Source organism: Triticum aestivum, chromosome 3D (assembly GCF_018294505.1).
Source record: "Triticum aestivum cultivar Chinese Spring chromosome 3D, IWGSC CS RefSeq v2.1, whole genome shotgun sequence".
Classification (NCBI taxonomy): domain Eukaryota; kingdom Viridiplantae; phylum Streptophyta; class Magnoliopsida; order Poales; family Poaceae; genus Triticum; species Triticum aestivum.
In genome coordinates, this window is record NC_057802.1 from 81424627 (window position 1) to 81444001 (window position 19375).

At 45.0% G+C, this 19375-nt stretch overlaps 3 protein-coding genes and 2 pseudogenes across 5 annotated transcripts; 1 reads left to right on the forward strand and 4 right to left on the reverse strand.

The window, feature by feature from the left end:
- Positions 1 to 6: 6 nt before the first annotated feature.
- Positions 7 to 3268, forward strand: LOC123077546 (serine/threonine protein phosphatase 2A 57 kDa regulatory subunit B' kappa isoform). 2 transcript variants are annotated; one of them, XM_044499831.1, is made up of 3 exons: positions 7 to 1398; positions 1954 to 2037; positions 2664 to 2895. In XM_044499831.1, exons 1-2 carry the CDS (start codon positions 304 to 306, stop codon positions 1996 to 1998), a joined length of 1140 nt encoding a protein of 379 aa, XP_044355766.1. In that variant the 5' UTR covers positions 7 to 303; the 3' UTR covers positions 1999 to 2037; positions 2664 to 2895. The 2 variants fall into 2 exon arrangements, with proteins under 2 accessions (XP_044355766.1, XP_044355765.1); XM_044499830.1 differs by lacking the exon at positions 1954 to 2037 and having other exon boundaries at positions 2664 to 3268.
- Positions 3269 to 4834: 1566 nt separating this feature from the next.
- On the reverse strand, positions 4835 to 7430 carry LOC123077548 (protein PGR). Its single transcript, XM_044499834.1, has 5 exons — positions 7084 to 7430; positions 6883 to 6996; positions 5673 to 5895; positions 5335 to 5583; positions 4835 to 5232 (listed from the first exon to the last, which is right to left on the reverse strand). The coding sequence occupies exons 1-5, from the start codon at positions 7245 to 7247 to the stop codon at positions 5101 to 5103; spliced, it is 882 nt and encodes a 293-aa protein (XP_044355769.1). The 5' UTR covers positions 7248 to 7430; the 3' UTR covers positions 4835 to 5100.
- A 374-nt stretch (positions 7431 to 7804) lies between these two features.
- LOC123077547 (tudor domain-containing protein 3) lies at positions 7805 to 11270 on the reverse strand. Of its 2 annotated transcripts, none has more exons than XM_044499833.1 (6): positions 10891 to 11270; positions 10427 to 10594; positions 9310 to 9553; positions 8639 to 8794; positions 8279 to 8541; positions 7805 to 8177 (listed from the first exon to the last, which is right to left on the reverse strand). In XM_044499833.1, the coding sequence occupies exons 1-6, from the start codon at positions 11158 to 11160 to the stop codon at positions 8028 to 8030; spliced, it is 1251 nt and encodes a 416-aa protein (XP_044355768.1). In that variant the 5' UTR covers positions 11161 to 11270; the 3' UTR covers positions 7805 to 8027. The 2 variants fall into 2 exon arrangements, with proteins under 2 accessions (XP_044355768.1, XP_044355767.1); XM_044499832.1 differs by having other exon boundaries at positions 8639 to 8797; positions 10891 to 11234.
- Positions 11271 to 12571: 1301 nt separating this feature from the next.
- Positions 12572 to 16781, reverse strand: LOC123077549 (uncharacterized; annotated as a pseudogene).
- Positions 16782 to 16976: 195 nt separating this feature from the next.
- On the reverse strand, positions 16977 to 18984 carry LOC123077551 (tudor domain-containing protein 3-like; annotated as a pseudogene).
- Positions 18985 to 19375: the final 391 nt, after the last annotated feature.

The following is a 19375-nucleotide window of genomic DNA, read 5'->3' on the forward strand; positions in this document are numbered from 1 at the left end:
CGGCCTGTCCTTCCCCCCCTTTTTTGGCGGTGCGTTCATCCGTTGGTTCTTGATCCGTCGCATTTGCGCCGGTGAGCTGCCCGAGAGCAAGGAATTCACCCTGAGATCTCCGGTCGCTGTTGCCGTGGAAGTCCCCCCTCTCTCTGCCATTGCAATCTCCTGTTGCTGTCGCAAGGTGCGTCTTTTACATATAATTTCTGCGAGGAATTTCGCGGCCGGTTCTCGGGAGGACGGATTCCTCGCAATGGTTCTTTGATTGGGGGAGAATTTGATGTGGTGTTGGTGCCGCCGTATTCTGCCGCCATGTGGAAGCAATTTATCGGCAAGCTGTCGTGGAAATCGCTGAAATCTGGCCCTGGAGGCAACGGCGGAGGGGGCTCGCCCACGGCGAAGTCCAATCCCATGTCCCCCAGGGAGAATGGGGCATTCGGGAAGCCCCCCGCCTCGCCTAGGTCCCCCTCGGGGGCCGCCGGAGCCGAGGGGAGGTCCAGGGAGGACGCCTTCATCGAGAAGGTGACCATTTGCTGCACGGTGTACGACTTCACCGACCGGGGCAAGGACTCGCCGGAGAAGGAGAGGAAGCGGCAGGTCCTTATGTCCCTCGTCGACTCCATTGGCGCCGCCGAGGAGCCCCTCACGGAGGCGATGATGTCGGCGTGCGTGCGCATGTTCGCTGTCAACCTCTTCAGGGTCTTCCCGCCCAAGGTCCGATCAGGCACCACCACGTCGGAGACAGAGGAGGACGAGCCCTTCTTCGACCCCTCTTGGTACCACCTGCAAGTTGTGTATGAATTGCTTCTGCGGTTTGTGACCTCGCCATTTGTTGACCCCAAGGTGGCAAGGAAGTATGTGGACAGTTCGTTCATCTCCAAGCTGCTTGACCTGTTTGATTCCGATGATCCCAGAGAGAGGGACTGTTTGAAGACAGTGTTGCACAGGATATATGGAAAATTCATGGGAAACCGACCGTTCATCCGCAAGGCTGTGAGCAACATCTTCTATAGGTTCGTCTCCGAGGCCGATCATCACAATGGGATATCCGAGCTGTTGGAGGTGTTTGGCAGCGTGATAAGTGGGTTTGCAAAGCCATTGAAGGAGGAGCATAAGTTGTTCCTATGGAAAGCGTTGATCCCGCTTCACAAGCCTAAGACAGTGGGTGTATATCTGCCGCAGCTGACCTACTGCATAACACAATTTATAGAGAAGGAACCCAAGCTTGCAGGGACTGTGATTAGGGGTCTGTTGAAGTACTGGCCAGTTACAAATAGTCAGAAGGAGATGATGTTCTTGGGGGAGTTAGAAGAAGTGCTTGAGTTGATTGACATGGCTGAGTTTCAGAAGTGCATGGTGCCATTATTCCGGAGGATTGCGACTTGCCTCAATAGCTCCCATTTTCAGGCAAGTTTCTTCCCCAAGCCATTGATTAATATTTGTCCCTAAACCGTGTCTCCCCTGTAACAATTGCTTTTTGTCTTGCAACAATTGCTAGGGTTAGAAATACCGACAAGAAACAAGAAAAGCTTGTGAAACATCAGTAAGAATTTAGCATGAGTGTCCTCTGGTAGGAAGTTATCATCACCATTGTTTTGTAGAGTAGTTGCAAAGCTGTATACTGGTCCATTCTATTGCTTATTTTAGGTCTTTAGTCGAAGAATCTGCTTGTTCTCTTTCCTTTTCCTTGCACCTTTTAAATTTGCTAGTGTTACTTGCATGGTCCGATGCACCTTTTATGCCATAGTCATTATTGTTTAGATATTTGATCAGTGGTTGAACTCATTCCTTGTTGGCTAAAGTGGGACCAAACACCTCAGTTGTCGCCTTCTTGGTTCTGGTGCAATTGGTGGTCTGCACTTCACTTTGGAAGTCTGTAGAGAGTATACCACTCACATTTAAATATAGACATGAAATACATCATTATTATTTTGGCTCTATCTTATATCTGGGTGGTTGCAGAGTCACAAAAAGGTGAAATCCTCAATCCAAAGGCAGATAACTTGAAACTGGGCCCAATTAATGTGGCAGAATATATTGGTTGAGGTACAAGTTAGGATGATCACAACTGTTTGATAGCTTATAAGGTCATGTCATGGTACGAATTATGATTGCAACCACCCAAATAAATCAGATCCTGGGGTTTGTGGAGCTTGACAATCAATTAGTTAGAATTCTGCTTTCCATTTGATATTCTAATCAATTTATTGGGATATGCTAACCACAGAACCATGATTTGGACTGAAACATCATAGTAGAGAACATCCTTTGATAGCTCAACGCTTGAAAGGAAACAAATCAGTGATTGGCATTGACTACTAAAGTACTACTCCCTCTGTCCCATAATATAAGAGCGTTTTTTACACCACACTAGTGTCGAAAATGCTTTTATATTATGGGACGGAGGGAGTACTAGTTAATAGCAGTTGCTCTGGAAAGATCATCAGAAGATTTTTTATGTATACTGTCTTCTCCCCATTGATTTTCATGTTATAGAAGTTCATAAATATAAGATTATGAATGACCTAGTAGCACTACTATCTTGGTTCATGACAATTCCATGTCCTGGAACAAGTATCGCAGGTCTTCTCTTGCAGTTTTTGGCCAAGTTATTTGTTAAGATTTTTTTTTTCTTGAAAAAAAGGGTTAATCCATTTCCTGTCTTTTGGCAGGTTGCTGAGAGAGCCTTATTCTTGTGGAATAATGAACATTTGTTCGATATGATCTCCCAAAACCGTCAAGTGATTGTACCAATCGTATACCCAGCTCTGGAGAGAAATGCACGTTTGCACTGGAACCAATCGGTTCTCAACGTTACTATGAATGTGAGAAAAATGTTCTTCGACATGGACGAGAGATTGCTCCTGACTTGCCAGAGCAACTTCCAAGCGGACGAAGAGAAGCGAGCCGCAGCGGAGGAGCATCGAAGGCTCACATGGGAGCAACTGGAGCGGAATGCCGACCCTGCATTCCGACCAGCCAACGCGCCCCCTTCTTCGGCCCCTCCGAGAGTCCCCACCGTGACATGACACGGGTCCGAATATACTCCGCCCCACCTTCCCTTGCTTCCTAGCTAGCTAGATGAAGTTGCTTGCTTCTCTGGGATACAGAAGGCGTTTTGTTACCTTTGTAAACCCCCCCACCCTTGCCACAAAGTCTGTAATTAATAGTTGTTGATTCGAAGACAAATGGATTCTTGATTTTTTCCTTTTCTTTTTTGCGGCGAATTCTCGAGTAATGGGCATTGCTTTCTTGGCAAAATCTTGATTGAGATTTACCCCCCAGTGTTCTGTGAAGAGTGGGCGCTACTGACTTTGTATGTTAGGAGTGGCAATTTTGCAGCCATATTTTTTTTGTATGTGAGATTTCCATTCTTTTTACAGCGTAATATAATGCCAGGTTCACTTGTTTGTTTATGAACAAGATGCCTTCTCTAACAGCATATGCAAGTTACTCCCTCCGTAAACTAATATAAGAGCGTTTAGATCACTACTTTAGTATTCTAAATGCTCTTATATTAGTTTACAGGAGTACCTTTTATTGAGATTCACTTGTTTGTTTCTGAACAAAATGCCTTCTCTAACACCATGAGCAATGTGGAGTAGACGGAGGAAGAAAACAGGAGGTGCTGGAATCTCATGAATGTCCCTTTTGGCAGCTGTTGGGCTTAGGCTATCCACTTGCTCTGCCCCTGTGCCTTTTCTATGCTCATGTGATCTCATGAAAAAAGAACATGACAAGCACATTCTCAAAGGGTTATGTAAAGAAAACATTCATAGAACAAGCTATGTCATTCTCACCTGCACCTAAAGCTGAAATGGTATATCCAAATAAACCCTAGACACCCGCCAACTCTTCGCGGTTATCGCTTCCTGCGAGGCCTGATCAGCGGTTGTTCTCAGGGTGGCATGTTGCAGGTGGAGCCTGAGCTTGAGTTTCCTATTGTTTGGAGGCTACTTCAGCTTTGAGCTGAGCTCCCTATAAGAGAAGCCTCAGCCCTCAAGGCGCCAACCACGCATGCCATCTGACCCCTTCCATCTTCTTCCTTGCTTGCTTTTGCTCTTGGCCTTCTCTTCTACTCCCTCTACGTCTTACATTTGTTTACGGGGGGAGTACTTACTACTGCCTTGTAGTTGCGGTGAAAGCTTGGGAGATGTATAACCTTCTGGCTGCGCAGGGCATGTCCTACTGCGGCCATGTCCAGAAGCGCCATGAGGGCAAAGGCCGCGTCTATGCGTATGGTGATAATACTGATATCATATGCTACTCCCTTCGATCCGAAATAATTGAATGAAAACCACGCCACTTATTTTGGATCGGATAGACCGAGAGAGTATAATTTTCTTCTGGCAGCCTGCCTGATTTCTGCTTTACACGAGCAAGAGTTCCAGCAGGTAGCAAATAGAACCTATATTCATTCAAGAGCTCTAGCTCCAGTGAATTCATTGTATTTTTGAGTTTAATTAAATGCCTTGTGATTGTTTGTATTTATTTGTATAATGGAATCTTCTGACTATATGAAATGCATTCTTGAGATTTTGTACATTACACGAACTGGGTCCAACTATCTTTATGTGGAGTAGGGCAACCACTTCAAGGTAGGTGCAAAACTGCCCAACTTTTACAACATTTGGTAGATGAGTAGTTTGGTTGAGATTAAGCAGGATTTAATCTTCCAGTTATCTTGTAATGTACTATACAAATAAATAGTTTCAGCGAATAAAGATTTTATATTAGTTTAGAGAGGGAGTAGCAATTAAATAAGCGAGTTCTGGTTAATTGAGGAGGTGATCTTATAGGCTCCATAAGATAAACTAATCAAATGGCCTATACAAATAAATAGTTTCAGAGAAACAATATTCTGGCAGAACCATTCCTCTATCCGAATATTCAGTGTTACATCTGAATGGGATAACTACAACCGAATTTTTACATTAGAAGTCTATACTTGGTGTCAAACACTAACGCTAAATCAACAATCGCCAATATCACCAATAGTAAATAAATGAACAACACCACTATTCAAGATTCCGTGCTCTAATTTACCAATCGTGTTCCTTCCTAGTTATCCTCTGTAATGTGGTGCTACCACTACAACCCAACTAGACCTCAGAAAATGCATGTGCACACCAAGGCAGTAAGCAGACTTGTCAAGAAGATAGACACTACATTGACGCCGTTGTTGTCCAGTATGTTCATTCCAGAAATCCTCCTTACTGTTGGACCATCTACTCCAACCACCTACAGCAGCATAATACAGCGCCAAACAAACAATCAAATTATGAATCAAACATGATTGCGGTATTTAACATATAGCAATCTACAATGTTTGGAGTGTCATACCTTCTTGCGAACGCTGCAGTACCCGCTGTACTGAACCGTTGCGCCCAGTAATGAATCGATCAGGCTTCCACATAGTCCAGCAGCTGTAGCTAAGGGTATAACTAGCAGTTGCCTCCAAAATACATCAGAAGCACACTGAGTTGTTAAGAATCCTATCAGCACAAATGCAAGCCCAATCGAGCATCCAGCTGCTGCTGCTGCAAGAAGTCCATCTATGGTTACCCCGCCATTGGTCCCCTTCCGCACCCTCTAACGAAGTTTCATGTCAAAAGAAAAAGTGAGAGTATATTCATACTGAAGTTTTGTTCAATTATTAGAAAAGAAGATTTCATGCATACCTTGAATGTTGTGATAATTCGTGGTTCAGATTTGCTAAGTATGCCAAGCTCAGAAGACCATGTATCACCATTGCAGCAAGAGTAATGTCCAATAACACCACCAATAAGGGCAGTTACAAGACCCGACTCTTTTGAATCCAAGCATTTGTCTTCACCTCCAGTAATTAGTGCTATCAGGACTACCAAGATACTTGCGATACCACTGTTTGACAAGACTTGCTTCCTGCCAATAAGAGTGGTGCGGACCTGCATTAGAAAGATTCAGAAGGGAATTTTCTGAAGCTGAAAGACGCCTTATCTCAACAACGGAGGTCATAATATTGATCGAATTTAGAAACATACAAACATAGGCATATTCCGCATCTCATTAGATATGTTGAGTTTTTTTTCACCTTCTTTATAAATATCTAGTCAAATCTCACAATTGGAGAAATCTCCGGGGAAGGTGTAACAGATTGCATCAAGTAGCAAATATTCATGATTTTTAGTCGGTGTTCTAGCAAAAGTTCATTCATGGTTCAACACTTCAACTTGATGCAGCAACCAAAAATACAGCTACTGGGCTGAAAGAGAATAGACACACCTCAAGATAATATCGCCAAATTAAACCAGCATAACTGAAGACCTCCTAAGTTCTCGACGTTCTCTATAGAAGGAAGTTGCTTTTGTCCTAACCAAAGTTTGCTATTCACATGCAAACTGAACCACATGCTTCAGGTTTAAACTCTACAGAAGTAGAACCACACTAGCTCTTCTGTAAAATGAATCTATGCAAATTAACACATGTTTCTGTCTATCACGTAATCATCATATAAAATCCATTCTTCTCCATAATAAGGCTCACACTGACATCAATACTACTCAGGCTCGCAATTCTTCTTTTCAACATTTGAATCACAAACGTTTTCCACTCAGCAGCGAATTCTCTTTTGACAGATATTATGTCATCGTGCTGCTCTACAATTGGAACCGAACTCATTTGAGGTTTCTATCCCATGGGCCATCATAAACCAGTTTTATCCACCGTACACATGTGGGAGTGGAGCAACGAAGTTGTTACTGAATCAAAGCACTACGGGTAGTACATGATCGAAATCAAGCATCCCGAACAATACCAAGACCAGCTCCCCAAGATCTGCCCATCCCCTCAACAGAGTATAATTGGGACAGATGATAAACGAGAGCAACGGAAGGAGCGATCTGGGCTCACCAGTTGCGCTGGCCGCCCTCTTTGAACTCAGGATCGAGGGCACGCTTCCTAGCCTCGCCGATCCTCGTCACCCTCGACGCCGTGAAGAAGAACACAAGCAGCAGCCCCGCGAACCTGCAAAGACCCGAGACCGAGATCCCCGTCACGAACGAGTCCAACGGAGAAGGAAGAAGATCCCAAGCTAAGCGCGCGCCCTCTCACCTGTACCCGGCGACGGTGTGCGCCACCATGGCCGGGACGCCGGCGAAGACGGCGGTGAAGTCCACGGACTTGCGCCGGACCGCGCGCGCCGCGATCGCGCCGCCCGCCGCGACGGCCACCGCCGCGCGGATCCACACGCCGCCGTCGACGCCGGCCGGATCCATTGCGGCGACTCCTCGCCCCTGCGGATCCCACAACTCGCCGCCGATTCCCCGACTCCTCCCAAATTGCCTTCTCGAGCTGGTCGTGGGTTCGATTTGGCTGCAGCGCGCGAGGCGAAGGCGGCGGTGGCTTGCTGCACTGGCTCTCGCGCTCGCGCTGGTGAGATTCCTTCAGGTTTAAGAATTCATTCGCCGGAGAATATCGTTATGTTTTGGACTTTTTTCAGGAACCACCTTGACGTTGTGCCGAGTTGTTATCCGTGCCCCTATTTTTCATCGAGGGCCCACCTTGATATTGTTCAGAATATCATGTGGGATTTTTTTTACAGAATTCTTTTGTCACATGAAATACAAAACAAGTTTATTTTTATAAGAAAACAGAAGAAGTAACAAGTCATCAAAAAGTTTGATTCATTGTCAACAGTTTGAAGTTCAGAACATCTGCTGATTCCACAAATCCATGAGTAAAATCAAAAATTTCCATGGAAAATACACATGTTGTTTGCCTTGTTTCTGAACCCTTGACACTTGCTAGCTAGCATCAGGTGAGGCAACTCAACTCAGAGTGAAACGAACATGCTTCTTAATAAAGAGTTAAAAGGTTATCATCAGCATCATCATCCTCATCATCATCAGATACTAAAGAGAGAAGCTTTTAAGATGACCATCATGACACTACCGCCTACTCTTCAAAAGGTGATGATCATCATCAATACCACTATTACTGCCACCATCTCTGAAGATTGGAGAGTACCCTAGAGAAAATACAGTTTTGAAACTGAGCTAAAATCTTCCCCTGCTTCGACCTCGCCCTCGGCCCCTTCCCCGCCCGCGCCCTCGAAAATCTCTTCTCCCACCACCCATTTCTTCAGGGCCGTTGAAGCTGAACATGTTCATCCGCAGGTGTTCGGCCTCTGAGGTCACGGGCATCGCCTGAAAAACATCGCATAGCCGTTCAATAAAACAATATTTCCGGACCAGTGGATGCTTTTTTTTAACAGGAAAAGCGATATAGGATGGGAGTCGAAACTAACATGGGAATCTTCTAGATCTAGTTGTTCTTGGAGCTGTCTTGCCAGTTCCTCGTCTCGACTGGTGTCTTGTATATGCCTTTCTGCTGTGGACATTGAACTGCCTGCTTTTCTCCTCTCCCATTCATCGAGGGTGAAGACCGGAGTCTCTTCCTGCTTGCTCCTGCCCTTGAATCGACCCCGACCATGCCTATCTTCGGGGATAGCCATTTTCTGCAGTAGTTTCTGTGCAGCAGCTTGGTTCTGAACAGGGACAGCTTCGCTTACTGCAAGATGCAAATGAGTAAGTTTTAAGTTCTAACTGTGCACAATGTCATGCCCAGTAGATTTAGACGAAATAAAACTAGGGGTTTGGGGGCCAACCTTCTTTTGGTCTGATATCTGCAGTAGACTGTTTGGATTCAGCTTTGCTAGCTGTATTCTCTCTGTTCATATTACTTGAACCCTCATTCGTAGGTTTTGAATTGGAATTAATCGACACGTGCTCATGAGCGACTCCAAAGTTGCTAGCCTTCTGGTCTGCTACGACATAAGATATAAGTCAGGGTGGTTCACAAGTTACAGCTACATCACCAAAGGTTTTGCAAAACATGCAATTGTCGCCCGGATCATTTTATATGCAGGACCAGCAAATTTAGAAAAATGACAACTGTGTAGATGTGCAAAGATGCTCATAACTAACATAGAAAAATATATTTTTTGGAGGAAATTGTTAGAACATCATGACCCTGCCAAGAATGTGGATTTCACTAGTCAAGTCCCATACAAAATTTTACGCCGATTTACTTAAGATGCTATACTTTCCTGAAAGTAGACAGCTACACGTCTACACATAATGATAGATTGTTAGTGAACATACAGGTATAGAAACATAAAGAGAAGAATGATGAATCATTACCAGTCCAATATAAAATCTTACGCCTATTTAAGATGCTAAGCTTTCCTGAAAGTACACAGCTACATGCAACGCCTAATGACATCATTTTAGTGAACATACAAGAAGAAACAGAAAGAGAAGAAATATGAATCATTACCGGGGTGTGCTTGCAACTGGAATGTCCTGTTTGGACGTGCTTCGATATCTAATTTCTCAAATGGTGGAGGCCCAACTCCATCATCTTGTGACAGCCTCAATACTGGGCGTGATAAGCCCGAGAATTTCTGGTTCATTTTCCATTCTTCATACAAAGATTGGACAGTTCCCCCGATGATGCTCACATTTTTTGCACCCAGGCACAATATGCCATGATTTACTGGAATCTTGTTCTCAAGACGAATCTACAGAGAGTGGGAAGAAAAACAGAAAATGCATACTAACATCAATATTTAACACGTAGAGAAAACATAAAAAATGCAGATATTTTATGTTATTTTAAATGTTGTGGATTCGAGAAAATAAATTAGCGGCACGTAAAGGAAAAAATCATCTTCAACTATTTCCTAACCAAAAGTCAAAAATCAAAACTTAAGATGTACTACCTCCGTCCTGGTTTACTAGCCCCCCTCGTATTTTAGGTCATATTTTGACCATGATTTTAACTGATAAAATATAAATTATATATAGCAAAATTGATATAATTGGAAACTACATTCAAATACGAATCCAACAATATAATTTTTGCTGACATGCATTAACATTTTGCTAGTCAAATATGTGGTCAAACTTTGACCCAAACTACGAGGGGGGGTAAACCAGGACCGAGGTAGTACTACTAAAAATGCTAATGAAGCAAACTCGAACAAACTGTGGGACAGAGAACCAATGAGAATTAGTAATACTACATCCACACCCAGTCTCATGCTGCACCATACATCATTTCCAAGTGATTTGTGCACAGAGCAGTATCTTGTTTTCCAACGATTGGTTTATGTTATATTCATACTAGATGAGTGGAATAACTCCAGGCAAAGCCACTGAGCATTCTGTTTGCCCCGAGTGATTGTTAAGTAATTGCCAGGCTTGTCTCTAGTCTCTAATCCAAGTTGAATTGATAAGCAAAATTGAACTAGCAGTATGGGACAGCACGTATACACGCTTATTAAACTAGGGTACGGTAACTGTGCACATTGCCTCTGGTAGTATAAAACAGTGCCAAAAGAAATTGCCGCTGCACAACTAGAACCTTGAGACAGAAAATACGGTGAACTAACCTTTGTACCTGGGGCTATCTCTTCTGTGATGAACGGGATAGGGGAAAACTCAATGGCCACTGCTTCAGAAATACCATCAGTGAGACCAAACCGCAGAAGGCGCCGTGGCTGTGGGTTCTTAAAGGAAGCATCGACTCTGCTGCTATATATATCCCTTACAGAAACTACCTGCATGAAATCGATGGAACAGGTTAATATACAATTAGGATCAGGCAACCAACGGACATCTGCACATCCCAGAGACAAGAACAGCATATGCTCAAACACTAGGAGAATGCAGACTCAGCCAAAATGCATGGTATCACAGCTATTTCCTTTGCGAGTTTCTGAGTCGCGGGATGGAATTTCAAGCAATATAATTTAGAAGACAACTAAGAACGACTCCTAAATGAGGTAGGAGTATTTCCCAGACTTTGAAACTAAGAACGGGTGCTGGGATTGGTGATTTGATTTCAGCTGTATACCTGCAGGACGATGGGGCCGTGGAGGTAGAAGAGCCGCTTCGTGGCGGTGGCGGCGGCGCGGTCGGGGAGGGACTTCCCGCCGAAGAGCCTCAGGTCCGTGTCGAGGAGGTCGGCTTCCAGGGCCTCCGGCGACGGGGAGGGGGGAGCGTGGAGGAGGGCCTGGATGGACTCGTCCGCGGCGTCACGGAAGCGCCACCCACGCGCGGCGAGGGGCCGCAGGAGCGAATCGTCCTCGCTGAAAGCCGATGAGCTCGACGCTTCCGCCGCCATCGCCGGCGAGGTTTGGGTTACGGGGTAGGAACTACGAAGTACAGTAGGAACTTGGAAGCTCTAGAGGAGGCGCACTAGCAATATTGCTGCGGGCAAAGAACCAAGGCAGGTTTCTGAAATCCGTAACCGCAGAAGGAAAGCGGGTGGCACTGAGAGAGCTAAACAACAATTATTTTTTCTAAAACGAAACAACAATCATTTTTTCTGTTGTCTGGCCAAGAGAGCAGTGACAACATGTTAAAAGAAGAAGAGAGTAGTGACATAAAAAATTATGACATGAAGAAAATATATTCTAAAGTACGCGGAGTATACCGTAAGATCGTCTCCAAGGGCAAGAACAAGTGTATATAATTTGATGTCCACAGTCTCTATTTATCCGTGGAATGTTCAGACATGACCAGACAACAGAGGTTCAATCCTCATTTATCTGTCCTAGTAAAAACGCCCCCTTCACCCATCTCACCTTTTTCAAACCCATGTAGGTCATACACGTAGATCATTCAACAACAAATATAACACATAATAACTTAACAATTCAACAATTTAAACAAGCTAACATGGTCGACGACAAATAAAATTCAACAATTTATACATGGCCAATAATGAATGAATTGAGCGGGTTTTTTTTTCGCGGGTTGATGATCCATTCCTTAGCATCGTCATCCATGAGGCTTGTGCTGGCCAATGTGATCCTTGTCTTCCCTCTCTTGATGCTTGACAATGGTGTCGCGGGCAGCCCCACAGACTTTGATGACCCAACATCCATGCGTGCGGACGGCTAAGACATGAGAGGAGAGCACGCGCATCAGAAGAGGGTACGTTCTCTTTGGGATGGTTTAGGATGGGGTCGGATTTGTCGGGTCCGACGTGATAGACATGTTTGGGACAACCTCATTTCCAAACCACTTCCAAGCAAATGGAGGTGGTTTGGAAGGCCTCCTGGGCGATGTTTCTTATCCAGACCATGTCGTGACACACGGGAATGGTTTGAGGCTCCCTTGGAGATGCTCTAATAGGACTACTCCCTCCATCCGGAAATACTCGTCGGAGGAATGGATGTATCTAGATGTATTTTAGTTCTACATACATTCATTTTTATGCATTTCTTCGGCAAGTATTTTCGGATGAAGGGAGTACAATTTTAGCCATATGACACCAACTAAAAAATAATTTTAAAGACAAAAGGAGCAATCATCTCGTATGGTCGTGGAGTCAGGAGATCGAATATGCACAAGCGCAACTGTTTTGTGCATGCGAGATTCAGAGGAAAGATCTTTATACGAGCTGCCTATATTACGATGAAAACACAAGAGAACAACACTGCTAGACCAGACATTTTAAGAGATATATGAAAATCAAACTACACAGGACACACGATGAACACAACATAAATAGCTAATCACAACACGCATGAACAGAAACACTAGGTTGATAACACGATAAACCAGAGCGTCAAGGTGACAACAAATGGAGGGGTCATATAGCAAGTCCACACCAACACCAGGCACATCTACCTACAGCAACTAAACGACACCAACGAACCAAAACACACCACAAACCAGAGAATCATGCCAGCGACAGATACGCCAGTGCAAAAGGAGTCCCCAGCCCTCATATGATCAAATGCTCATGACTTGGGAGCAGACCGGGAGCGCAGCCTGCTTGCGACGCAGTCAGGGCTTCTTGCTTCGACCCACTTCCTCTTCTTCTTTGGCTCCGGCTTAGATGGAGTGACGCAGCCGACATCCTGGTGACGTTCCAGAGAATCAAATGTCACCCCGGACTCGCTCGTGCCATCATCCTTGCAGACCACATCAGCAGTGATCTTCTTCCTCGGGGCCTTGGCTTCATCCTTCACAGCTGCTGCCTTCTTCTTCATGTTCCCTTCCTTCTGCTCAACTTCACCAGCATCATTCATCACGTTGCTGCTTAGATCAGCATCCTGCTTGGCAACTGGTGCCTTGTGCTCAGAGACCTCGCCAGCAGATGGCAGCTCGTTTGAGGAGTCAGCTGAGCTTGAATCCCCTGAGTTTGCTCCTGCTCGATTTGTTGCAATGAGATAGTGGGCCACAGATTTGTACCCAAGCCTGACAACCTGCATGATAGAAATAACACCTGCTTGCTTAGCACTGTTCGAGCAATTAGCAACAAAAAAAGTATAACCCCAGTAAATGATTGTGACTTCGAATCTATTATGTTTCTTCCAACTTTGGTCATTTAAAAGTACAACTAACAGTCATGGAAACAAACACTATCCCATTACATTCTGAAAGCATATATGCTGTAGTATATTACCTTCCGGTACGCATTGCCAGTAGGGAACCATCCTCTCTTAGTTCTGCAGATGCTGCAATTGCAAATGCCACGGCAAACTGGACATGTCCAATTAGGATTGCTCTTAGCTTCCAGCACATTCTCACCATACCTGCATTAGTTATAAAATGTCAGTCCAATGAAAACTACACAGCCATCGGCTAATCTTTCTGTTATACAACATTGCAGTAACAAAATGGAGGTGAAATCTCACATCAACTTGGAACTAGTGAAAATTTAGGGGGTTTCAGTTCAATGAATTCAAGATCAAAATGTCCCCAGCCCTCCCCTGTTTTCATCCTACAAGCTTTTCCAAATAATCAGAACTAGGACCTCAGATGGCATAAGTTGAACATTATAAATCATATTCATTTACAAACTGCAAGTTGGAAAGCTTTCAGATTTTGTTCATTTAATTTGAATACTAACAATCACTCAATCTTTATTAAAATATGCAGATAGAAACTTGTAACAAAGAGATGCAGCCGTAAGTGATAAATTTATCACAGACAGTGCCATTGTAAGCATTTAGCGACAAAGTTGGGCGGACAAGCAAGCATTTCCATGAAACACTTAGTGTACACATATGTAATCATAGATTGCTAGACTAATTGGTAACAGACATTCCACAGAAGCGTGCGTACTTACAGTAAATTAACGTAAAATATGTTTCATTTCGCCTAGAAGCGTGCATGTTCAGATGGCATAACTTGAACATTATCACAAACTGCAAGTCGGAATGCTTTCATTTTTTTGTTCATTTTACTTGAATACATAAATGTACACATAATCATAGGACAAACATTCCACAGAAGCATGCCTGCTCACAGTAAGTTAACGTAAAATTTTATGTTTCACCCCTAGAAGTGTGCATATTCAATGATTGGAAAAAGTACTCACCTCATGTACAAACAATCTCCACAGAACTGCCCTTGGACAATCTGGCAATTACAGCATCTTGTATGATGACCCAGAGTTTTCTGGCTGTATCATGGAAGGACATACTTTGTGTCAAGGTTAAACAAAGATGATAAACAAAAACGAAGTTACTAAATTGTACATCATGCATCCTCAAGAAAACTTAAAACTCTTCTGTTACATTACATCACAAGTTGTGACTGCAAAAGCCTCCCTACATCACTAGAAACTCACAAGCTGTGACTGAAATAACTTCCGACAGCATATCTATCTTGTTACTTTTTACATTTTACATTCTGTTTACACTAAGAATACCAGACCCTTTTTACCACAAAACAAGTGTTATATGTTCATCTTAATGCTGCTATTTATGCTATAAGTTCAGCAAATTGCACATACAAGAAAGACCTAGCAAAGGAACGTGTAGAAAAGTTACACCAATCCTAAAAGTTCTTGGGGGAAAACTTACCGGCACTGATGACAGGTTTGGCCCCTCACTTGATCATAGATGCGCTTACCATCCTTGCCATAACCGTCCACAAAGAGAGTCCAGGGTGTGGCACATGTACCTAAAAGCTTCTCATGTTCTTCAGTGTAAACTTCTTCCTTGCACCCTTCCTCAATAGAGAAAGGCCTTCCACCATCAAGACCCTTCTCCTTCTTTTCGCAAATTTCAACATATCTAACTGGCTCCACGCTCTTCAACCTAAATTGAACATGATCGCAAAAGAGGAAGATCCACATTAATGCCACGAAAGGTACGCCTGCGGTGAATGAATGTTGAGGATTGAAGGAAATGAATATCGAAAGTTAACAACAAACTAGCTTAAACTCAATCAACATAACTACAAGAATTCATCTGTAGAATTGCCTATCCTAAACCGTTGAAAAGAAAAGACGCCCCAAAACAACTTGATGTACTGTAAAAGGACTGCCACTATTGAATCTGAACATGTGGCATGAACTGGACTGTAAATATCCCATGAGAAATCAACCTATTCCAGGAAACTAAGGATTCGACGTGCCAATTTTATACGGTAAGCATTGGATTCGAGGTGCCCATTTTAGAAGGTAAGCATTAAAATACTGCCAAAAGTAGTAGTCAGAATGAAACAAACGGTCAGGAAGGGGAATATATGGAAGTAAATAGTGGACAGAATACCGGATTTGGCATTTATACAACATGAAAAAGGTCATACTCATACTGCAAAAGGGGAACAAAATCAGCATGTTCATACTTGATGATAGACGCACAAGAATAATAAGCTGCACAAGAAGAGTATTTGCAGTGGGATGAAAATGATGAACACAAGAATAATAAGCTGTACAAGAAGTCCGTGGATTCCTCCCATATAAACCGAACAGGAGAAGCTACATGCCAAGAAGATAGATTCGCTGCAATCGAACCTGAGAGACCGGCGCGCGGGCATCGGGGAGGCGGACTTGATCTTGGGAGCGGCGGCGGCGGGGGAGCCCGGCGTCTCCGGCCTCCGTCGCCAGCGACCGCGACCGGTGCCGATGCCGGCGGGGGTGGCGGACTGGTTGAAGCGGGTGGCGAGGTCGACGAGGCCGAGCTTCTACATCCGCTCCATGTTCTCCTTGATCCTCGCCTCCCGCTCCCGCTCGTAGCCTTCCGCCGCGGCCGTCAGCGGGGACACGGGCGACGGGATCCTTGGCGCCTCGACCTCCGCCGCGTCGGCCGCCAGCGGGGCCTTTGGCGGCCGGCCGCGGCGCTTCGCCTGTGCTGCCGGAGAGGCCTCCGCGCTGGCGATGGTTGCCATGGCTCCTTCTTCCGGCGCCGGCGGCGTCTCCGAGGTGGCGCGGCGGCGAGGTTTTGGGGGAAAGGGAAGGGGAGAGAGCCAGGAAAGCCCAACGGTTAGATTGAGGTTTTTGCCAGTGCGCGGCGTGGTGGGGTGTATATAATGCGACCGCTCAGTTTTTTACCGTGCCGCGTGCTGGGGTGGGGTGACCGTTGGGGGCCTGCTGATGAGGCTGGCAGGTGGGGCTCGTGCCTCGCACGGAGCAACCGTGGCCCACTCGTCAGTGAGGTTTACCTCGGTAACTGTATGTATGTCCACAGTGCGCCCGGTGCTGGCAACACCGACGCGTGCCTTCGTCTACGACGTGTCCCCGGGTTTGGCAAACCTGGCGCGACGCCTCGTCAACACCGTCCTCTACCCGGCGCACACTACTTCGCCACCACTGCGCCCATGACTAACTCGGCGCCTCTTTGCGCCCGCGGCTTCACAGCGACATCCTCGACACCGGCTACCCCGACTCGACATCGACTGCGGCGTTCTTCGCACGGCTACCTCGACCACGGCTCCACCACCCTACGCTCTCGGCTACCTTGACAAACGGCACCAAGGGCTACCGCCTTGCTTGAGCAAACTTGTCGGTTTTCACTCCAGCCACGACTTCCGCGATGCATCGACCGTTACGACTGTGGGGGGGTGTTCGTCGGCTTGCCTTCGGATTCTTCTCCAGTCTCACCGTCTGCGTCGCTACCGTTATGATTGCGGGGGGATGTTGAGTATAATGTTTATTTAGGAAACATAGGATAGCGTAGGATTTATTCTACCTTGCCTTGTACTCCAAGATGACCATGTACTCCTATATATATGCCCATGAGGCTCAAGCAATACAACAATCGATTCCACCAATCTCTCTCTATCCCTTCTAACATTCCTGAAAGTAGACAGCAACACGTCTACACATGATGATAGATTTTTAGTACATACATGTATAGAAACATAAAGAGAAGAATAATGAATCATTACCAGTACAATATAAAATCTTACGCCTATTTAAGATGCTAAGCTTTCCTGAAAGTACACGGCTACATGCAACGCCTAATGACATCATTTTTAGTGAACATACAAGAACAGAAAGAGAAGAAATATGAATCATTACCGGGGTGTGCTTGCAACTGGAATGTCCTGTTTGGACGTGCTTCCATATCTAATTTCTCAAATGGTGGAGGCCCAACTCCATCGTCATCTTGTGACAGCCTCAATACAGGCAATGATAAGCCCGAGAATTTCTGGTTCATTTTCCATTCTTCATACAAAGATTGGACACTTCCCCCGATGACGCTCACATTTTTTGCACTCAGGCACAATATGCCATGATTTACTGGAATCTTGTTCTCAAGACGAATCTACAGAGAGTGGAAAGAAAAACAGAAAATGCATACTAACGTCAATATTTAACATGTAGAGAAAACATAAAAAATGCAGATATTTTATGTTATTTTAAATGTTGTAGAGTTGAGAAAATAAATTAGCGGCACGGAAAGGAAAAAATCATCTTCAACTATTTCCTAACCAAAAGTCAAAAGTCAAAACTTAAGATGTACTACTAAAAATGCTAATGAAGCAAACTCGCACAAACTGTGGGACAGAGAACCAATGAGAATTAGTAATACTACATCCACACCCAGTCTCATGCTGCACCATACATCATTTCCAAGTGATTTGCGCACAGAGCAGTATCTTGTTTTCCAACGATTGGTTTATGTTATATTCATACTAGATGAGTGGAATAACTCCAGGCAAAGCCACTGAGCATTCTGTTTGCCCCGAGTGATTGTTAAGTAATTGCCAGGCTTGTCTCCAGTCTCTAATCCAAGTTGAATTGATAAGAAAAATTGAACTAACAGCGCATATACACGCTGATTAAACTAGGGTACGGTGACTGTGCATATTGCCTCTGGTAGTATAAAACAATGTCAACAGAAATTGCCGCTGCACGAGTAGAACCTTGAGACAGAAAATATGGTGAACTAACCTTTGTGCCTGGGGCTATCTCTTCTGTGATGAACGGGATAGGGGAAAACTCAATGGCCACTGCTTCAGAAATACCATCCGTGAGACCAAACCGCAGAAGGCGCCGTTGCTGTGGGTTCTTAAAGGAGGCATCGACTCTGCTGCTATATATATCCCTTACAGAAACTGCCTGCATAAATTCGACGGAACAGGTTAACATACAAAGAGAGGATCGAATAACTAAGGACATCTACACATCCCAGACGCAAGAACAGCACATGGTCAAACACTAGGAGAATGCAGACTCAGCCGAAATGTTAGGTAACGAGATCACTGTTTGAGATACACAGCTATTTCCTCTGAGAGGTCTGAACCGTACCATGGAATTCCAAGCCACATAATTGAGAAGAAAACTAGGAACAAGTGTTGGGCTTGGTGATTTCGGCAGTTTGTACCTGCAGGACGACGGGGCCGTGGAGGTAGGAGAGCCGCTTCGTGGCGGCGGCGGCGGCGCGGTCGGGGAGGGACTTCCCGCCGAAGAGCCTCAGGTCCGTGTCGAGGAGGTCGGCCTCCAGGGCCTCCGGCGACGGGGAGGGGAGGCGTGGAGGAGGGGGATGGACTCGTCCGTGGCGTCACGGAAGCGCCACCCGCGCGCGGCGAGGGGTCGCAGGAGCGAATCCCCCTCTGGGAAGGCCGACGAGCTCGACGCTTCCGCCGCCATCGCCGTCGGCGGGGTAAACTGCTCTACGGCGAGGTTTGGGACACGGGTAGGAACTTGGAAGCTCTAGAGGAGGCGCACTAGCATTATGCTGCGGGCAAAGAATGAAGGCAGGTTTCGGAAATCCGTAATTGCTCAAGCAAAGCGGGTGGCACTGAGAGAGGTAAACAACAAGGTTTTTTTTTTCTTTCTATAAAGCGAAACAGCAGCAAAGTTATAGCCAAGAGAGCAGTGACAACATGTTAAAAGAAGAAGAGAGTAGTGACATAAAAAATAATGACATGAAGAAAGTATACTCTAAAGGACAAGTGTCTAATTTGAATCCTCGTTTGTCCACAATCTCTATTTATCCGTGGAATGTTCGTACATGACCACAGACAACAAAGGTTCAATCATAATTTATTTGTCGTAGTAAAAACGATCCCTTCACCCATCTCACTTTTATCAAACACATGTAGGTCATACACGTGGATCATTCGACAACAAATATAACACACAT

Bases quoted from the DNA above. Each gene is read 5' to 3' on its own strand.
- LOC123077548 (XM_044499834.1), bottom strand. From the start codon at position 7,247: ATGGATCCGGCCGGCGTCGACGGCGGCGTGTGGATCCGCGCGGCGGTG. The intron at 5,584-5,672 runs GTATGCATGAAA...AAACTTCGTTAG, and splicing joins GAATTATCACAACATTCAAG to AGGGTGCGGAAGGGGACCAA. The intron at 5,233-5,334 runs GTATGACACTCC...ATGCTGCTGTAG, and splicing joins ACTGCAGCGTTCGCAAGAAG to GTGGTTGGAGTAGATGGTCC.
- LOC123077546 (XM_044499830.1), top strand. From the start codon at position 304: ATGTGGAAGCAATTTATCGGCAAGCTGTCGTGGAAATCGCTGAAATCT. The intron at 1,399-2,663 runs GCAAGTTTCTTC...GTCTTTTGGCAG, and splicing joins TCAATAGCTCCCATTTTCAG to GTTGCTGAGAGAGCCTTATT.
- LOC123077547 (XM_044499832.1), bottom strand. From the start codon at position 11,160: ATGGCGGCGGAAGCGTCGAGCTCATCGGCTTTCAGCGAGGACGATTCG. The intron at 8,798-9,309 runs GTAATGATTCAT...CTTATGTCGTAG, and splicing joins CCAGTTGCAAGCACACCCCG to CAGACCAGAAGGCTAGCAAC. The intron at 8,542-8,638 runs GTTGGCCCCCAA...TGCATCTTGCAG, and splicing joins AGATATCAGACCAAAAGAAG to TAAGCGAAGCTGTCCCTGTT.